At 35.6% G+C, this 21,606-nt stretch overlaps 1 protein-coding gene across 6 annotated transcripts in view; it reads right to left on the bottom strand.

Moving 5' to 3' along the window:
- Positions 1–1,098: 1,098 nt before the first annotated feature.
- Positions 1,099–21,606, bottom strand: part of GUCY1A1 (guanylate cyclase 1 soluble subunit alpha 1) — a 73,151-nt gene continuing 52,643 nt past the window's right edge. For 5 of the 6 annotated variants that reach the window (XM_055276215.2, XM_063638312.1, XM_063638310.1 and 2 more), the window contains 3 exons: positions 20,883–21,026; positions 15,888–16,042; positions 1,099–8,064 (listed from right to left, as the gene is read on the bottom strand). In XM_055276215.2, the coding sequence (XP_055132190.1) occupies positions 7,863–8,064; positions 15,888–16,042; positions 20,883–21,026 (501 nt within the window). In that variant the 3' untranslated portion in view covers positions 1,099–7,862. Of the gene's footprint in view, positions 8,065–15,883; positions 16,043–20,882; positions 21,027–21,606 lie in introns of those variants that run through there. The other variant, XM_063638314.1, reaches the window with a different exon arrangement.

The raw sequence follows: 21,606 nt of genomic DNA, 5'->3' as shown, positions 1-21,606 counted from the left end.
CTGATTTATAATTTGGTTACCACATTTGCCATCGATTCCCATGAACTTTTTCCTCCAATCTCATTAATCAGCTCACAATACCCTTACTCTTTCTCTTCCAGGAAGCCAAGTTTCTGTCAGCATCCCAACCTCATTTCCAAACTGTCAATAATTGTGAAGGATCTGAGATTTTACTCTACCTGCAAGTTAAACAGCTAGACTGCCACAATTTCATGGATGCTGGCAGAAGACATGAGACTCCTGGGTCAGAGAAAGAGAACTTCACTGACTCACACAACTATATCACCTGACCAAGGGCATCAGCATTATCTTGCACTGGTTCACTGGGTCACACACAGCAATGTGAAAATAAATAAACTACACCTGCACACAGTGAGTTGCATGGCAGAAGATAAATCCTGAGTTTAGGAACACAAATCTTTTATAATGGGCAATAAGCCTGCTGGCTCCTTGTTCTTGGGAGAGACATTATCTCTGTCTTCTAAGGCTGCTTGCTATACAAACATCTTTGAAAAGATAATATAAAACAAAGGCAGTAGGTATCCCTGCCCTCTATAACATTCAAGCGACTGATAGAAAACTGTCTCCCAACAGAGTGCAATGGAGACACATTTATCCCCCAGTTTCTGCTACAAACCACTACACTTGGATAAGCCAAGCACAGTTTTATTTCTAAAGTTGGTGTTTTTTAAAAAAGTTTTGACTTTATATATGATTTGAAAAACCGAGATTTTTTTAATTTTGTTTTTTATAAATAGAAATTAAAATGTTATTTTTAAATTTAGGTTTTAAAACAATTGTGATTTTATGTATAATATGAGTTTTGTTGGAAATAGGAGCTTTAGAAATAAATGTATTTTGATTATGTTAGTACACTATTTAACAATAACTTTTTGAAAAGGGATTTGAATACATTGACCTGTACAGAGCAAATGCCTGACATAATAGTTGTTAATCCTGGTTTTCCATACTGTTACGTTGGAAGTTTTCTCTCTCTTTAGTAGCAAGACCTACATCAAAGCAAATATATTTGTATAACTTGGGACAGTGGTGTTTTTCCTTGATATAAAGTTCATTTTTCTTTTTAAACATAACTCATTTTAAATTTTAAGAAGATTTTTATTTAAACACTTTTATTACAATATTTAGTTGGCAGCAATATCTAACAAGCTTCTGAGACAGGAGGTAACATTCTCATAGACTTTGCAACTCAGCTAGAAGTAAAACTCGAAATAAATATGCCATTTAAAGCAACTATGAAGGTAATAATAAAAGGAGTGTTGTTAGTACTAAGAAGGTTCTCAATGCAGGGTCCAATAACTATATTTATATATACAGAAAAAATGAAATTAGTTACTAAACATAACAAAAAAACTTAGTATACCTATAGCAATGCATATTTACCAAAAACTGGTGAAAAATATATTGAGAGGTATGTTAAATATTTGCTGAAAAGAAAACTACTTGTCTGTATGTGAAACCCCATGAATCATTTCACACGTCAGGACCAAAAAACTAACTCCTTTTATTCCTCAAAAATCAAAAGTGGTCTCATCTAACCAAAAGTCACAGACTTGTCAGTTATTTATTGTCTTCTCATTTTGAACATTATCTACTATTTTTTCTCTCTACACAGTAAGTTCTTCATCAAAATTTATTATTTTGTCCTATCTAGACAATATGGTCTGTGGTACTTCACTAGGGTGGTCTAAGAGTAGATTCTAGGGACTTCCCCAAGCTCTGGCAGTACATATGTCTTGTACGGGGCCATATGCACATTTTTGGAGGGGTGATAGTCTATGTCTTTTATCCAGTTCTCAAAGCGATAAAAGTGAAGACCCACTAGCCAACTGTAGCAGTTTCCCAAGTAAAATATAAAGATGATTCACTGGGGTAGGTGAAGAAAATACTAGAATTTCTATTTATATTCATGCTCATTTAGAAAAGAAAAGCTGTCCTAATATGTAGTATATGGATTGAGAGCAGCATGTATGAGTCTACAGAGTTGTGCTACAATATTAACAGATTGCAGGAATCTAAAAGGTTGGAGAATAGTGCTCTAGGGCAGTGAACATCAAGTTCTCGTATTTTCCAAAACATCTTTAATTTACACGTGCAAGGAGGTGAAGGAATAGTAAATTCTCAAATACTAATACATTTTCATTCACTTCAATGTTATAAGATACAATTTATTCAGGGAAGATGGCAGCTCATTGTGTTTAAGCAGTGTCTGGATGCTGCACATCGCTGTATCACTGAGAGTCATTATTTCTAAAGGCCCAGAATTCCCAGACCACTGTTGCCATAACTTTCCAAAGAGCTTCAGTTTTGCTGCTCTTGTTCCAGGTGTATAATACTTAACACATTGGGCTGTCCAACTTCTGTAGTAGCATTTTTGTTTTGCTTTGTTTTGTTTTCACTTTCTCTGAAACTACCTCATAGCTCTTTCCTCAATACAGATGGATTTGGCAGCATTTCAGATGGAACAAACATCTGAGCAGATACTTTAAGATTTGGACATTATGCAAAGTCATTTTTGGCCAAGTAATTTTCCTCATAATCTGGAAGGCTCATTTGTGATTTAATTTTCTGACATAATATAATTTAAAAAATTAAAAAACTTGACAGGCAGCCACAACCTTATCTAAATATCTTCTACCAGAATATCTCAGATTAAGTCCTGGATATGCCATTTAAATTTTGTCCTGATTTCTCCCCCAGTGTTTAAATCCAAGATATTAACATTTTCATAAAACTAAGTTTATGATGATGGAAAAAACTGCACTGATGATAAAAGAAGTGTGGCTTTTAGAATATCACATTTTTTTCCTTTTGCTTAGGTTTTTCTGATTGAAATCTACACATTGATAAAACTTTTGCTACTATTTTGGCAGATACTATATATGAAAATAAATGGACATAAATAAGGTAATGGGATAGTTTTGGATGAAAAATGTGTGGGTTATGTGGGCTAGTCAAAACAGATGCAGGTGTGGCTGTAATAAGCAAAACTGCTTCGAGGGAAATACAGATGGCAATCATATGTACAGTGATTACTGCAGCTTAAAATAAGAATACTGAATGAGAGCACATCATCAATATAATAAAAGAAACATTTAAAGAGGAGCAACAGTTCATCAAAGATCTACTAGCTGATGTGCAAACAGCAGAAGAAAACTAAACAACAAAGATGACAAAGGATTAATTGCCTCCGTTACTGTAAGCTTACGGCTTTCAGTAATTGATTCTTCCCATTTTCACTAAAGGATACAAATATTTCCCAGGTCTTGAAAAGTATCATAACAAAGACCATAAACTCTAACAGTCAATTTTGGTTGAAAATGACATTCTGGTTTTCTCTGCTTAATAAGTTAAGCAGTCCCTACTTTTAGCCTGTGTTTTAACAAGAGAATTGCACTTTGCTACCTTCTCTGCAGCACTGAATTTCTGTTTTGGAGGAGATGGTTAAGCTCACAGGAATTGCAAGGCGTCTCTGCCCTCCCGCCTCTCACATATGCTGTGTTCTCCATCCCTGCATCCTTAAAGACAGTCTTCATTTAACTGTCAAAGTACAACCACCTAAAGAGTGAAATTGCATCCAAGTGCAAAATGAGGTGAAATAAATGATCCATGTTTTACTGTTCGGTGAAAGGTAGTGATCTAACAAGCTCCTCAACAAATATGTATCAAAGATTCAATTTTACTTATTAAAATGATTTATGTGGGTCAAACCCATGCACCTAAAACCACTGCAGTAATTCATTAACCCATTCTGCTTTGGGCTTCTAACATTTGCATCAACAAGGGCTTGACGGTGGATTTAAAGCGTTTTACAGCACTAGACTTCATTGGAGCTTTGCATGTAAAGCTCCATCTGGGCAGTTTTCCAGCTGGGTAATCTCAGAGGACTGATGTCTATTCCTCAGGCACTACTTAGACTAGACACTCTTGTTTATTCATCTCTTTCATTTCCTAGGCCTACCACAGACCACCCTCTTCCATCCTATGCCTTCTTTTAACCTAACCTGGGATGGAGCTGGGAAGTCTTTGCCTTGGTGTGGCTGGAAATATCAGGGAGAAGAAATTTGGAAGAAAGGTTAGTAAAAATGCTGAAGCAACTCTTCTTTCCTCCCTACCAAATGATCTGAAAGACTAATAGCCTTGAGAGTGATATAAAATTCTAATGCCCGACATCCCAGCTTTATGCTCATACTTATGGTAAAATATCCAGGATATAAAATGAATCATTTTCCCTTGAGGTATAAACAGATGTTCATTCAGTCACCTGTGCAAGTAAATATCCACCCTATCCTTATCCATGCTGTTTCTAATAGTCTTTGGAAAACACACATCTGATTATACCATTCTCTTGCTTTAAGACTTGAGAGAGGGAGTCAGTAGCCAATGGATCTAATTTTACTCATGTTGCTGCTGCTTTTTTTCTTTTCTTTTGTAAGATCTATTTTGAACAAGTGCCTCAAGTGAATAATAATAGCTCTTATTATAGTTATTAATATTACTATTATGGTAATGATAACTATTTAAGGTCATGTAAAGCTGTGTCATGTGTAGTTAATTACTATATATTAATATTACAATAGCAATATTAATAACTATCATGGCACCCCTTCGTGATTTTTGCCCAGATGGTCTTTTGTCCTTATTCTCCTCCCTCCCAATTCATCCCAGTTAACTGGCTGTCCAGAATGCACTATGCACCCCCAAGACCCCATCTTTTTGTGTGCTAATTTATTTTCCTGGACCATGTCCTTCCCCGTCTCTGCTTGATGAACTCTAAGACCAAAAGACTTCTCTCTAAGAACTGAGTCCCCTACTTTGTGCTCCCACAGAATGTTGCAATTATGTCTTACATTTGTCTTTCACTTTGCTTTCTTGATAGATTGGGCCATACTTTATCCTTAAATTTCAAAAATATAGCAATATTCCTGGCACATAGTAGGCATTCAATAAATTCTTCATGAATGAATAAATGAAAATGAGTAAATGAATCTATTCTTATTTAGGTTTTCTTAAACATACGCTTTGCATTTTCCTACAAAGTCTAGATAGATATAGAAAGACAAAGCAAAACGGAAAGAAACATTTTAATTCTGTATTTCCCTTTGCTTCTTGATGCAAAGCATCTTTAGAAACCTTCAGTATAACTCTGTGCTTGCCTGAGAAATATGTATAAGAAGCTAATTTATATAGTGTACCCAACACAAAAAAAACAACACGACAAGAAGCCATGAATGGAAACTATATAACCAGAACAGAAGGAACAGCCTCTGCATTTTCAGGAGAAACAGTCTGTTAGGGAAGCAGTCTTGAGACCCAGTCTTATTTTTTAGAATAGTTAAATGGCAACATAATTCATTACCTGTAGTCCCCAACCTGATTACAGGCTGTTTGTCCACTATTTTTCCATCTTCAATACCTCAAAGCTCTGACTTGGGCCCCTTATTTATTTTAAGAATCTATGCTCCAGGGTCTCTACTCGGCTACCATCAGTGGTCTGGATCTGAAAAGTTTCTCCCTAATCTCTATGCTTCAAAGCAGGTTAGAGAAAAAAAGAAATTCCTTAAATTTTTTAGCGTCTAAATTGTGAATTTTCTATGGACTCTGTCATGGAAATGTATGTTCATCCTCTTTAAGATCCACGAATTATTCTGTATTTAATGGGCCTTTGTAGGCTGGTCTGGGGAACCTATCACAGATGATTTAACTTCTCTGTGAAAATATATTTTTTGGTAATTTTTTATTTAGATATAATGCCAAATTTATAGAAAAGTTGCAGGAATCATACAAAAAACTCCCATACAACTTTTCACCAAGATTATATACATTCCCCTCATTTGTTTTGTGTATATGCTAATACACCACAAACACACAAAATACTTTTTGAATTCGGATTGAATTTTAAACTTTTTGAGTACAGATGGCAAGCAAATTGAGGTCTGCTGAAATGTTTGATCAAGACTACATTCCATTTCATGCTTTTACATTTTCTTTATTTCTATTATTTCCCCATAATAAGAGTTCGGTTCCAGAAAGAAAAATGTATTTACATTTTTATTTTCCTTGTAAGTAGTGACTTAACTTCATATATTTGTGAGGATGTAACTATACTTTCTCAAGGCCTATGGCACTTTCCAATAATAGGGTGAGTGTTTATTGAGTCAAAGTCAGTCCTGTAAGATACTGGGTTATCACTTAGTAAACAGCATCATTGTAATATCTATAGTAGTACCCTTGGAATACTAGAGGCCAATCAGTAATGAATATTCCTGATGTCACCATGGGCTAACCTGGGCACTAATAGAGGGAGTTAAAGAACTTTTAAACTCCGTTATTTCTCAGAACCCCAAATAAGAGTTCAGCCTATCTATGGCTCTGCTAATATTGATTTTAAAAGTATAACATTCATCTTTTTCTTGCTTTAAATTCGAGCTGTTTTTAAAATCAAATCCTTATCCCCAACCAAAATGTAGATTTTTTAGTTCACCAGAGAACTTCAACTGACCTAATTAAAAATAAAAGTTCCTAGCTGCTTAAAGGTTTATGTAAAACAAAAAGAAAAAAGTTGAAGCTCCAGAAAAAATACTTAGACATTTCCATAATGTGGTCACTGCCTCATTTGCTTCATCAATACTAACAGTTTTTTTTATCAAGATATTTCAAGTAGAATAAAAACACTTCATATATGTACATTTAATGCGACAAAAAACTTGATTCTTAGTTCATAGACATACACCAAAATGTTCAGCACAAATACTCAAGAAAAATGAGATATCCACCAAAAGAACAAGTCTTATTTTCTACTTCCGTACTTAGATTTTCTTCTTAAAACTTTAAATGGCTCAGCATGGCAACAGAAGATGTCTGCTGAAGTAGGTCCATATTGTTCCAAGTGTGCCTGCACGTGTGTGTACGTGTGTAAATGTTTTACCAATGTCCTTTATGGTGGGTCCCCTGGATGATTACTTTACTCCCATGTTGCTTCCAGCTAAATTAGATTTGAATAGTATTACTGCATTTTAACAGAAGATATAAACCTCTTTTATTCTGAATACTTTGCTATTATGATAGTAAAATGAATTAACAGGAATTAAATTGCTAATATGGATTAAAATAGCTTTTACCATTGTAGAACTAAAAAAAAAGTCAAACAAAAGAAATATGTATTATTAAAACACACGTTACTATGGGGAGTATTTTTAACTTCCAGAGCTAAAAATAATATTTGAAATTTACAGAACTATTTTATATTCATATTGCATCTAACCCCTAATTGCTTATTTTCTAAGAAGAAAAAAAGAAGAAAGTGCAATAGAGAAAAAAAGTCAGCATATATTCAAACATATACCAACAGTTCAATGAGAAAATGCAATAAAATGCAGAGTTGAAAGTTTGAAAGAACCGAGGGTGACAAAGAATGTAATTTCTATTCAAAAACTTTTTTTTTAGACAACACTATCACAAACACACTTTAATAACCATGGCATTCCACCAGGATATGAGATTGCAGGTGACTCCATCAGTTTGTACAATTGACTACAATTATCTGATACATGTACAAGGTGCTGAATTTTGAGTACAGGTAGTAAGTGCTGGTTATATAATAGAAATACTCCCCCAAAAGTAGTTTTTTAAGGTGTTTTTTTTTTTTTTTTCCAGAAAAGCTGAAGTACTGAAGTGAGTACATTTTGTCATGTTAAACAGGAGAAAGAGTAGATTGTGACTCGGCTCCTGAAATTTTAATACTGCTCGTTAGCCATCTACAATCCCTAAAGTGCTTTCAGAGGCTCTACACATCTTCAATGAGTCAAACCCCAAAGACTTATAAATAGGTATATAGGTTGCTAATCTATTCCCGATGCTTTGCCTAAAAAATTGGCGTTGCCATCTTCCACATCTTTCTTTTGGAAGCATGGTTTTGAGTTTGTTCCTTGTTGGTAAGCATCCAGAAAATGGCAGATTCCGGGGATTTCACTAGGGAAGTTTGGTGGAAGTTCCTCCCTTGATCGAGGGGTAAACACAAAACCAGGACAGTCTTTGAGTAATCTGAAAATATTAAAATAAAAATATTAAAATATAATACTGGCATAAATGTCCACTCAAAAAAAGAAGACAACATAATTAACTGAATGTTACTGAGAACATTAATAAACCAGTGATTTTAGGTGTGACAGAAAAAGTCTAATGAGGTTAACAGACATCTTCACAGAAGTACAATGAAGAATCAATTCACAGTAAGAAAATTGTGTCAATTAATGTATTTCACTTTACATTATAAAATATTTTTGCAAAAATAATATCCACACAACAGTGCAATTTGCAGTAGTGAAAAAATAATCCAAAGATTTAATAGTAGCAAAGTATTCACACATAACCATAACAGTATTAAGATTTCCTGAGTTGAAAGAGGTAAGATGTCCATTTATCAATTCATTAATTTTGTAAATATTACCGTAATCATAGGCAAAAAAAGTAATCATGGGCAAGAAATTGTGAACCAAAATTACAATGACAAAAATGATGTGAGAACAACTTTTGAATCTTTCAATAAAATTTTTATGAATTCTAGATTAGTAGGACTCAAATGAGATTTAATTGTACATATCACCACTCTACTTACTAATTGTTATTAGCAATATTTTTTCTCTTGAAATTCATCAGTTTACCAAATTACATTGTTTGCTATTTTACTACTTGTTCATTATGCTAAACCCATTTTAAATTCTAATCTTACTGATTAAGCTATTGGCGTCTCTTTCCATTTGCTTCCCTAGCTTTCCGTCAAATGAGAACGTAATAAGCCTTCTCTCTAACCTAATATTCAGGCCATAGATGAAAAATGTTGCATAGTTGTGGGCTCTCAACCAACTTCTACAGAAAAGCATTTATTATATTTACCCAAACAGACCATGGTCTTCTGCTCACTAGTCTCTAATGTCATGTCTACATTAAATAGAATGATGATGTTGAATTAGATTTTGGTACTGTGACAATGTCTATGTACTGAAGACACCAACTGAATAGAAATCTGTCTCAAGAATGACAGTTTAATTTTCATCAGTACATCAATAAATATGTAATCTGCTAAACAATAAAACTAATGAAAATGATGCCTTAGTCATGAATTTATAAATATTTTTGAGTGACTATTATCTGAGAATATATAATGAAAGGTATAGAATTAGACAGTATTAAAAGTATAAACTTCAAAGTCTGATAGCTCTAGCAGCAAAGATGTCCATTATCCAGACTTTAAAATGGGGAAAATAATAGTACATATTCCTCAGGACAGTTGTGAAAATTAAATAAATCAATTTTTAAAAACTGACTAGGCATCAGTTAGAAATCACACCACACCTATCATATTGGTAACAGTAAGTCTGACAATATCAGGCCTTGGGGAATAGCACCCTTCATACACTGTTGGTGGAGCGTAGATTGGTAAAATCATTTTGAACAGCTAATTAATGCTTGGTAAAGTTGAAACTGGGTATAGCCTATGGTCTGGGAATACCATTTTTAGTTATGTTATCTAAAGACATATGTATAAAGATATCTATTGAATCACTTTTTGTAATAATGAAAAATTGGATACACTAATTAACCACGGGTAGAAGATAGAGTCTGGCTCATTCATACTCTAGAATACATCTTATATCACATGCAAATATAGTAACATGCTATATCTGGTTCATACTGGCTTGTGAGAGCCAATTGTTAAACATTCAGGAACTTTGTAAGACAGTTAAGCCATCCATAGCCTGAAACCTGCCAGAGTGGACATAGTAACACCACAGAAATTGGCAAATGCTAGAATCATGGATTCTCTACCTCATCCTCCAAAGCTGATTTACCAGCAAACAACTCCATTAGCAATAGATAAAATGAATAATCTAGATTTATGACTAGATTTACATTTTATTAAGGAAACTATCACAGAAACATAATACTGAGTGGATTCAAGGCAAGTCTTAAAAGGATATGGACATGTTGACTGGGAAACTACTTTCCTCTGGCTTTATTTTTCTATCTGGCAGGACCTAAATGAAAGTGATATTCCTGCCTCTCTCTACCCATTTTCCTTCCTGGAAAGCAGAAGTGACATCTTACTGATGAGTTGTGGAGAAGCTGCTGAACATGCATCTATATTTGGGAGACTGTCTGCAGAGAATACATATTCTCAGCTCCTACAAGCTATACAGCACATAGGATCCATTGTGTCAGAGCATGTGACAGGGACCATGTAATAGTTTATATTTATATTTTATTATATTAATAGCTATTTACTTCACATTTTATTTTATTGTTTTTATAAAACAGAAACCTGAAAGAAATGTGGCAAAATGTTGATACTTAAATATTAGTATTGGCTACATGAGTGTCATCTTGTTTGCTTTGTTTTTTTTATATATTTAAAAATTAAATATAAAAATGTATACAACTATAAGAGTCTAATAAATAAAAACATATAAAACTATAAGTGATTAAAAAATTTATCTATTATTTTTTCTATCTATAGCAACCCAACATTTCCTACTAAATATGGTAATGACAATTATAATCTCTTATTTAAATGTATTATATAAAAAGATTCAGCCTTTAGAAGTGGCTTTAAAGTGCATCATTTGAATTTATTAAGGGCCTTGCTCTGGATCGCACGTCTGGTAAGTGCTGTGTGTGGGAATCTAAGGCATGTGTTCTGAATACTATGCTTTTTAAAGAAACTTAACAGACAAACATAATTAGAATGCTATGGAGTTAGAAATGTTCATTATATTGTCTTTCTTAAAAATCAGAATATATAAGAAAAACCATTCAGAAAAACAAACCATTTAGATGAAAGCTTGATGATAGCAACACCCAAAAAAGGCAGCAACAGCCCAGATGTCCTCACAGGTGGACATTTTTCTCTACACCTTCTTCACCAGACACCATTTTCCCCAAATTACTGCATCAATGCTCCAATTCTCTGTTATCTTTCCTATATTCCTTTATTCACTTTGTTCTTTCTTTTTACAGAAGTCAATTCTTGCTTCTCTAGCACAATATGCTCAGACTTGTCCTAAAAATAGGAGATTCTAGGCCTGTTTACCCCACACACTGGACAGCATCCATGCATCCTCCCCACTTGCCATTTTTGTTTCTAATGATCCCTGGATCACCACATAAACCTCTAACATTGACCCACTGACCTGGAACTAATGTAGTAGACCTGGATCCACTGACCCACTGATCTAATGTAGTCTCCATTATTCTCTATTAGTTTTCCTTACTTCAAAAAAGCAAACAAAATGCAGAATATTATCCCCTAAAATTAAAGTAAAACTCCTGACAATGTTTAAAAGACAGGAATGTATAATTGTCATTACACTGCTACATTCTGAATCACTGATTAGAATTTGGAAGTGGAAATTTGAAGATACAGGTTTTTGTTTGGTATAGATATGTATTCTGTGTCCTAAATTTACCTGTGTTTCAGAAATATATCATGGAAGCTACATTCAGTATTACACAGATTATTTTATTATTAAAGAAATATCATTCCAGAATTTAATGTATTGTCAATAAAGCTCTCCAAAGAAAACTGAGTTTTGTATCTGTACACCTTCTTTAGCATCCGCTTCTTGTACTGTACTTTGAGTAAAACTAAAATTATGCCCCTACTGTTGACTAAATTTCCCAAAGCATTGGATGTTTAATTGAAATTTAAATTATTTATATTATTTTAAGTTTTCCTAGCATATGGAAAAGTGAAGTATCTCTCAAAGAAAGGAATTTAAAATGCTGTTAAAAGCATTTCACTTTAAGTATTTATATTTTGCCTAAATAAGCCAGTATTAACTACTGCTTTCCCTTAGGCAAGACATAAATATCTCATATATGAGAATAAAAGGAAAGTAAATTATTATTGAAATCAGTACAAAAGGAAAAAAGCTATATCATATTTGTCTATGAAAAGTAGAAATGACTTCAGCAAATGAGCTGAAGTTCAATATAAATTAAATTAAAATTTCAATGTCATTCATGTATGTGCATATAAACGTAACTGAAACAAAGAAAGGCAGAAATGTTAATAGTTACTATCTCTGGGTAGTGAGATTATGACTTATTCCTATTCTTTACCTATTCTTTATAATTTACTAATTTTGTAAATTTTCTGAAATGGGCATGTGTTACTACGGTAATAAAAAATTTATTTAAAAGATAACACCATTTATGCTATAAAAACCTATATGTGCATTTCTAGTAACATTGCCAATATAGTGAATCTAAGATTTAAGTCATGAGCATTGTCCTGTTGCCAGAAATATATGTCAACATGTTGTGGTCCTCTGCTGAAATACATGAGATCCTGAATTATATTTTGAAGAAAAATGAGTAGTTAATATCAGTGCCTCCTAACATGACTCAAGACCACCAGACTTTGAGATACAAAATGCAAGATTTTTAAGGAGTTCAGTTTTATACTGTTAAAAACAATCAATATCGAAGAAAAAGGAAAATATGGTTTTTATATGTAGAAGTTTTGTTTTAAGGTAGGATTCCTCAGTATGCACATATACACATAACACATCACTTAACATTGAAAGAGAAACAGAGGTATCAGTGAAAGGATAGGCAACTGACTCCTACTTAATAGGATGATTCCTCTTAATGCCTACAGAGAGAGTAGACTCATATTATCCCAGGGCATGGATTCTTATCCCTACCTATTATACCCGGTAGGACCATAGGCCAATTACCATTACAATGAACCCCAGGGATTTTTCCAATTCTTAGGTTATACCGAGTTGTTTTCATATCCAGGAGTCAACGGTCAACTGGTAAATACTTCTTGCTTTCCTTCTGTGTTCCACGTGCTGATCTAGGAGCTGGGGATATAGAATGTGTACCACAGGAAGCTAACATTCTGCAAAGGGAGGCAGGCAATCAACCCATAAATAAATACTGCATAAGACAATTTCAGATACAGGTGTGAACTGAGAAGATGAAATAGGATAATGAGAGGGTATGTGAGGAGAAGGTTGTTGCTATAGTTATGATAGTTAAGGAGTGTCTCTTTAAAGAGAGGAGAAGAAATGATCACTGTTAAGGTCGATGGTCTGAGTAACTAGGTGGATGGTGATATAATTTTAAGGTGATTGGTAAGCTTGCCCGGGTGGGAAGTGGATTTCATCAGTCTGTGTGGGAAATCACTCATCTTAATTCGGTCCAGTTCATTTTAATATGTGAATTGGTCATCCAAATGGAAATATGGAATAGGATATATGAGTCTGTAGCTCCGCAGAGAATCATAGGATGGGCTAAAGACTTTTTTAAAAAAAAACAGTTAGAGTCATAAAAGTTCAGACACAGAAGAGAACAGGAACAGAGGCTCTGGGCACTGCAACAAAAGGTTTGGTAGGGAAGGAGTACCAAGAGAAGACACTGAGAAGGTATAGACATGGGGTAGTGAGAAAACTAGGTGAGTGTGGTGCCAAAAATTTAAAGAAGAAAATATTTAAATGAGGGAGTTCTCAGCCTATTCAAATGCTTCTGAGATGATAAGGAGAGAAAACTGACAGTGATTTTAGCAGGGCACAACGAAGACCTTGATAAGAACCGTTTGAATGGAGTAAACGCTGACTGGAGTGAGTTGAAGAGAAAATAAGAGGTAGAAAAATACAGAGAGTGAGTATAGACAACTTCTTTCAGTTTTGCTATAAAACAGAGCAGAAATTTAAAATTGTAGCAGAAGCCAGACTTGGAAACAAGGAAGTTTTTATTTTTCAATTCAGAGCTTTAATAGATATGGTTGTATTCTGTTGGGAATAATCATTTCATCAAAGAGAAATTGATCATAGAGAGAAAGAGTTAATTTCCACAGAAAAGTTATTGAGAAGGTGAGAGGAAATAGCACTCAGAGTAAAACTGTATCAACCAGGGGCAGGAGGGGAGCTGGCCCAATGTAACGGGAACAAAGAAGGAGGAGATGGGTACTGGGGCAGCTCTGCTGAGAGAACCTACAGCACAAAGATGGCAAAGCTCCTATCTGACTTCTATGCCGGTGGTGAAATATGAGGCGAGATTATCAACTGAGAGTCTGGGCTGGAAAGGAAAGGATGCTGGTGCTTTAAGAAGGGAGAAGGCCAGGTGCAGTGGCTCACGCCTGTAATCCTGCAATTTGGGAGGCCAAGGTGGGCAGATCACTTGAGGTCAGGAGTTCGAGACCAGCCTGGCCAACATGGCAAAACCCAGTATCTACTAAAAATACAAAAATTAGCCAGACGTGGAGGTAGGTGCCTGTAATCCCAGCTACTTGGGAGGCTGAGGCAGGAGAATCACTTGAAACCGGGAGGCAGAGCTTGCAGTGAGGCAAGACTGAGCCGCTGTACTCCAACCTGGGCCATAGAGCAAGGCTCAGTCTCAAAAAATATAAATAAATAAATAAGTGCAGAAGAAGAAGGGAGAAGATGCTATTAAAGAGTTATCTCTGAGAATAGGAAAGCTAACTTGCTTGGTGTAATTTAGCTACTGTATAAATCTGAAAAACTTTTTTGTTACTTAAGAGTTTCCAATATAATTAGACAAAATGTACATGATAGATATATTTCTACTTACCACAGATTGGTTTATTTTCTGGTTAAAGGTGGATAAGTGACACAAAAATGGTAGATTTTATTGACTCAGGCTGTACACTACATGTTGTCAGGGTGACAGTGAAAATAGAGGTTCTTCTGATGCTAGATGACACATGGCTCCTCTGACCATGTTAACACTTGCTGCCAGTCCATAAAACTGCAATCTTTGAAAAATGCTTGATGACCAGCTAGTTTTCCTCTGGTAAATTCTTCCCTGTATGATAGGGAATTTGACTGGCTGTTGTCCTTGATTGCAGGGAGGGAGCTTCTAAAATTCTTGGATTTTTTGAGTTATAGGAGTATCTGTTTTCCATGAGGCCCTTGGATCACTTTTGAGTTTATATTAATGAGATGACTCAGAATGGGGGCAGGGCCCCAGAAAAATCAATTTTGTGGATAAAAGGTGGGGGTTTTGTGCTAGCCTAACCTCTGGGGAGGAGAGTGGGGGTGGTGACTGAGTTCAATCACATGGCCAATGACTCAACCAATCATGCCCACATAATGAAAACAATAAGACTCCATAAACCAAACTCAAAGCTCAATGAGGTGGAGCTTCCTGGTTTGTGAACCCACTGATGTGGTTGGAGGGAGATAAGTTCTGATTCTATGGAAGCTCTGCATTTGGGACCCTCTGAAACCTTACCCAATCTGTTTCCTCATTTGGTTGGTTCTGATTTGTATCCTTCAAAATAAAACTTTAGTAGTAAGTACAGCAATTTCCTAAGTATTGTGAGTCATTTTAGCTAATTGTCTAACTTGAGAGGCTCATGGGAACCCCCAAAATTGTAGCTCACTCAGTCTAAATGCACCCTTAGGTCCTGAAGGGTGGCTGGCATCTGAATTAAGGGCAGGCTTGTTGGGTTCTGTGCCCTGTAACTTGTGGTTATGACTGTACTCATTCTGGGTGGTTACTGCCAGAATTGCACTGCAGTGTATTAGTTGATGTCAGAACACCTATCTACATACTGAGAGTATTAATATGTGCTTCTAAATGAAGAATGATGGAAGAATATGTAATATCTGTCATGGATTTATGGCTGGGCCACAAACACCTCAGGCGAGTCATTCTTAGGAGGCTAATAAGCAGTGTAAAAAAGTTAAAGTGAGGATGATAAAAGTTATCACGTTTCTTTTTTCCTTATGACTAAGGAAGAAAAAAGTTATGAAGAATGAATCAAATCAGTGGGGCAAAAGGCAATTGAATATAAATAAAAACAAGAGATTTTAGGTGTTTAACATAATTACTACCTGTAAGTTGTTGGGCTGACATTGATTTTTCGTGGTACACTGCAGGACTCAAATTTGTTAGCCAGAGTGACATTGTTTCCAAAAAGACAGTAACGGGGCATTTTAACTCCAACAACGCCAGCAAAAACTGATCCAGAATGCAGTCCAATTCGCATCTGAAAGCAAAAAATGACATGATGTTCCCAATCACTAGTAAAACCCTTCCTACTTGTCAGTGTCGTTTGAATACCGTCTAAATTATTTTACCATTCACCCTCAGGACACTACCCCTTTCCTCAAAACCTTCAGCCAACTTCCCTCTACTCCTCACATGCAATTAAAAATTACTAGCGCAGAATCAATAGTCACACTTCTTAACTCTTTTCCATTTAGGTTTATTACACAAACCATCTTAATTGTGTCTGTCTTCAACATCTGAAACAAGTTTTCATGCACAGGGATCATAGTTACCACAGCAACATAGCAAGGGGGATATGAGCTGTTTATGTGAACCTGCCACCTCTCATTCAAGTGAGATAGACATAATTTCTGGACTCCTGGAATCGTTTTCCCAAACACTGACAAAGAAGGGCAAATGAAGCTAGCTCTAAGGATATTAAATATGGTTTTTAGGCATTTTACCTCAAAATAGCTTTATACCAAACACTATCTCACTGTTCTAATGACTTACAACTGAGGAAATGAAATTGTAATATTTAAGCAGAAATTGACAGAGGAAGCAGAAAGTGGAAGTTACTCGAGTCCGATGACAATGTCTGTATACATGAAACTAAAAATCCAGACTGATGAAAGATCAGATTTGTGCCACGCCTAGATATAAGAGGTAGTCTGGGATGTGTTGTGGCAAAATTTTAGGAATTCTGGAAGTCTCCAGAGATTTGGAAAGCCACTGAGACAGAATATTTTATTTTATTTATTTTTTAGAGATAAAGTCTTGCTCTGTCACTCAGGCTGTAGTGCAGCAGCACCATCATAGTTCACTGTAACCTCGAACCCCTGGGCCCAAATGATCCTCCCATCTCAGCCTCCTGAGTAGCTGGAACTACAGGCATGCACCACCACACCTGGTTAAGTTTTAAATTTTTTGTAGAGACAGGGCCTTGCTATGTTGCCCAGTTGATTCTCAAACTCTTGGGCTCAAGTGATCCTCCTGCCTCAACCTCCCAAAGTGCTAGGATTACAAATATAAGTCACCTTGCCTAGCCAAAGCAGGATATTTAACAATGGAATCTTCAAAGGTCTGATTACTTGATGATCTTAAAGGATTCACAAATACTTAAATAACTGCTACTACAAAACAAGCTAAAGTGGGGATATTTTAAATGACAATGATGATACCATGTTCATTATTTTCAAACTCTATGTTTACTCAACCATTTTAAAAAGTTGTATTAGATGTATGCCTTTTGAATGAAGACCAAGAACTCAGTAACTTAGATATAATTTAGAAATCAGAAGAATTCAGTTATGTCTAGTTTTAATAACTAATTTCAGATATCTGCTAGAAACTTTCCAGACTCATTTACTTTTAAGATGTCATATGAATTCTTCAAAATTTTCAAACAAAAGCACTAGATTGTGAATCAGGAACTTTGTATTCTAACAAACTCTACTAGTAACTAGTAGTCTGGCTTCCTTAAGTCTCTTTACTTCCCTCTGATGATGTTTTCACCTATAAAATGCAGGGGTTTGATTATTTTTAAAGACCTTTCTTCATCAAAGTTTTACTTCAACAAGCAAAACTTAAATGTCTGTTATATATCTGACTTTCTCTCTTTTAGGAGAATACTAATTTACACCTATAACAAGTGATAGAGAGAGAGAGAGATAGATAGAATAAGGCTCTTCTGCCCATAAATATCGACTACAACTTTAGCATATTTAGATTGAGGAACTTTTGCTTTCTGTGAGCACTCTTCTGGTTAAACCAGTTTTTCTTCCTATACTTAGTTACTCCAGCTTATTATATGTTAAATTTACCATAGCATTTTAATCTTATTTCATGATTAAAATGTAAATATATTCTGCCTGTAAAAACCGAAGCCGTGCAGACAAGGCAAGTGTCCCTCCTAGTCCTTCCACGCTGTGCTGCCTTCTTCCCCTTCTCCAGTTTTGAAACTCTCAACCCTAACATTTTCTTACAGAGCTTTTCAAATTCATCAGCAAGATTTAAAACACAACGTGTTTAAGACACACATCGTGCCCCGAGCATATCTCTTTTCACTGGTAACAGACTTCCGTGTGAAATAGTGAAAGGCAAAGGCAGAATTCTGGCTCCCAGGAAAAGTTTGAATGCGAATCTACTAAGGGCATCTTCTATTTGGGATCACTTGTGGCATAGTCCATTTCTCATCATAAGCTTCTAGGCTTATGAAAGGAGGGGTACTAGAAGTTTGCTTCCGTGTTCACTTGTCACCTACTGACTTTCATGGTTACACTCAGCCCACTGGTCTCTGTCACCAACCCACCTGCTGCTTTCTAAGCCTGACTGGATGGATGTTAGTGAGGAAATCAATAGGAATAAGTGAATAGATGAATGATTTGCACATGTGACGTGCTAGAGGAAACCATAGTGTTTGAAAAATAAAAAAAGAAAATATTTTCTATTCTTTCACTTCAATTCTATACCAAGAGGTAGCAGGGCAAGAAGCAGAAAAAGCCTGGGCTTTGAAGCCACATGGACATGACACAAAATACTGACACATAGGAGACTTGACTGCTCCTGTCTGCAGGTGAATTGTAGATTCCTCTTTAAAGTGTTATTATAAGGATTAAATGAGACGATGTTTAAGTCACAATATGCTCCTTTTTGATACATGTTAAAGTTTCCCTACTAAAAATACTCTCCACTCTGCCTCTGTGAGGTTTCACAGGTATCTCTTAAGGACATCAGATATTTCCCAGGACTGCAGGTTAGTACAAATAAAAAGGTATGATTAATGACTCCCTTTATAGGTCTTTTAAACTAACCTATCATTACCCAGGTAACTATATTTGAAACTAGCTATAAATAATTCCTCCATCTTACAAAAATCTAAAAATACATTTCTACGAATAACAAAAATGCCATAAATTCCCCCACCCCAAACATACACATCTTAATTATAAAATGCATCTGTGTGAAAATCACTTAAAATGTTAATAGTCTAGATATTTTTAACATTTGCGTTGATGCTACAAGCCCCCTCAAACAAATCAGAAAGAGAAAGAAATATATAGTCCTCCTCTAAAAAAATGCAATTATCGAAACTAAATCTGAAAAAGTCAGGTATTGTGATGCTTTTAAAACACACTTGCAAATTATTTTACACTCCTTCTATTGATTCATGGGCTCTGAGCCCTCTCTCCTCTGGGCAGACTTATGATTGCTCTGGCTGATAGAGTACAGTGGAAGTGTTGCTGTGTGTCTTCCAAGACTAAGTCATGCAGCTTCCACCAGTCTTGTTCAGTGGGACAAGAACCACCTCATAAAAAATACGTATTAGCGCATCACATGTAACACTAACAATCCCAGCTGAACCCAATCTTTCAGCCATCCCCACCAAGGAATCTGACATATAAGTGAAGCAGCAGTCTTGGAATGAATCCTCCAGCTCCAATCGTTGCAATCCCAGCTATTCCAGGCACCCTCACCCATTTCAGTATTCCCAGCTGAGGTCCCATAGATTGTAGAGCACAGACGAGGTATTCCTGCTATGCCTTATCCAAATTTTTGATGCACAGAATCCATGCATAATAAAAGTTTGTGATTTTATATCATTAAATTTAGAAAAGTATGTTGCACAGAAACACATAAATGGGATGACAATAGACTTAGAAAATAGTTACGAAGGTTTAAACCTATGGCTTCTATTAAGGTTAAAGAGAGTTAAGGATAAACCTCTAAATATAGTTTTGTTTTTAAATTTCTTCTTTCTTCTCTATATGTTTTATAGCATATCGGATAAGATTTTACAATACCTCAAAGGCTTATTTCTGAAGGTAGTCAACTGTGGACTGTCCTATAAAAATTAAGGGGCAGATTCAATGTGAGACAAATAAAGGTAATCTGCTTATATTCTATCTGTTAAACCAATGCCTACCATGTTAACTTTATTTCCTCATGTGTGGTGAGATATTAGTCTGGAATCTGGCTCATCTAGAAATTAACTTTATTTCTCCATGTGTGCTGAGATATTATTCTGGAATCTGGCTCATCTAGAAATTAACTTTATTTCTCCATGTGTGCTGAGATATTATTCTGGAATCTGGCTCATCTAGAAATTTTGAAATGTCATGTGCCTTGGAAAATATTGGTGAATTAACAGTCAACATCCATTCAAATGTAATATCCTCTCCTCCAGGGATTGGAAAACTAAAACTACATTTTCTAAACTAACTTGCAGCTTCTAAATGCGTTAGGCTTGGTAAATCAGATGCACAGTTGCATGGGATTTGGCAGGCACAATCTCCACTATAACTCCAGCACAATTGTGGAAGCCTTTGTGCTTTCTATAGCATGCTTAGTAGAGAGTCCATTTTCCCGTTACTCATTTTGTAAGTCATGATGCAGGATTGCCATCTTGCTGATTATACAGTAGACGTGGTTTTGGAGAGGCAGCAGCTTTCTGAACATGGCAGTTTCCTGACTGTGGCTTTGGTAGGATAGTTTTGGAATCAGCTTCCAGATTTTTGAAAATGCAGTTGTTCTGAAGTTTGCCTTTAGGAGCCATTTTATTTGGACAATAGAAAATCCCCATGCTGTGGGAGACATTTTTTGAAAGCCCAACTTATAGATGGGTTCTTCTGTCCTCTCAACGATTCTGTAAGCCATTTAATATCCTATAATAAATTTCTTCCGATGTAAACAAGTTAGAGAAGATTGTGCTCTCTATATAGATTTTGCTTTCTCTCTCTCTCTCAACTAACCCCCAACTGATACACCACGGTTTTGGTAATCAACTAATACGCATTTGCTCTTGTGACATCTCCTGGACTATATATCATCTGTCTTACCTTGATAGGTTCTCCATGGGGAGACATAACTTCATCAGAGAGCTCCATCATCTTCAGGGCCATCAGCGCTATCTGAACAGCATGAGTATCACTCTCTTTGTGTAATCCCCCAGCTACACAATAGGCATCGCCAATGGTCTCCACCTAGACATAATATAAATGCTCAGGAAGAATCACAGCCTACATTGGATAGAAGAAATTAAGTCATATAGCAGAAATCTCATTGCTCAGGCCTTCTGGAGGATCAGGGTTAATCAGATACGCCCAGAAATGGCTGTCTCAGGAAATGCACAAGGTTTAGACCCATTACATTGAGGCACTGCACTGAGAGGCAGCACAGTCCTATGAACACAATAACAGCTGGCTTCTACTCCCAGATTTGCCACGGACTCATCATATCATTTCATCTCTTTTTTTTCACCATATAAGATAGTTTTTGTAGAAACAGTGTATTTTTGAATTATAATAAATTGTTTAAAGATGTTGGGATCATTTACTCATTTTATATCCTCCTCATCATAAAATAGTATTTTGCCTCAAGTCACTACCCAATAAATGTCATATGAACGTAGTAAAATTGTGCAATGTAAAACCAAGATATTAATAGTCATAAGAGTAAAGAGAAATGGTTTTTCTAAAGGACCCTTGGGGTCCTCACAGCAATTACATGTCTACTGGATACTAATTACAATTATAGAAACCAAGATGTTGAGCCAGCAGGTAA

The sequence above is a fragment of the Symphalangus syndactylus genome, chromosome 4 (genome assembly GCF_028878055.3).
Source record: "Symphalangus syndactylus isolate Jambi chromosome 4, NHGRI_mSymSyn1-v2.1_pri, whole genome shotgun sequence".
NCBI classification, from domain to species: domain Eukaryota; kingdom Metazoa; phylum Chordata; class Mammalia; order Primates; family Hylobatidae; genus Symphalangus; species Symphalangus syndactylus.
This window is presented reverse-complemented; position numbering and strand designations above follow the sequence as displayed.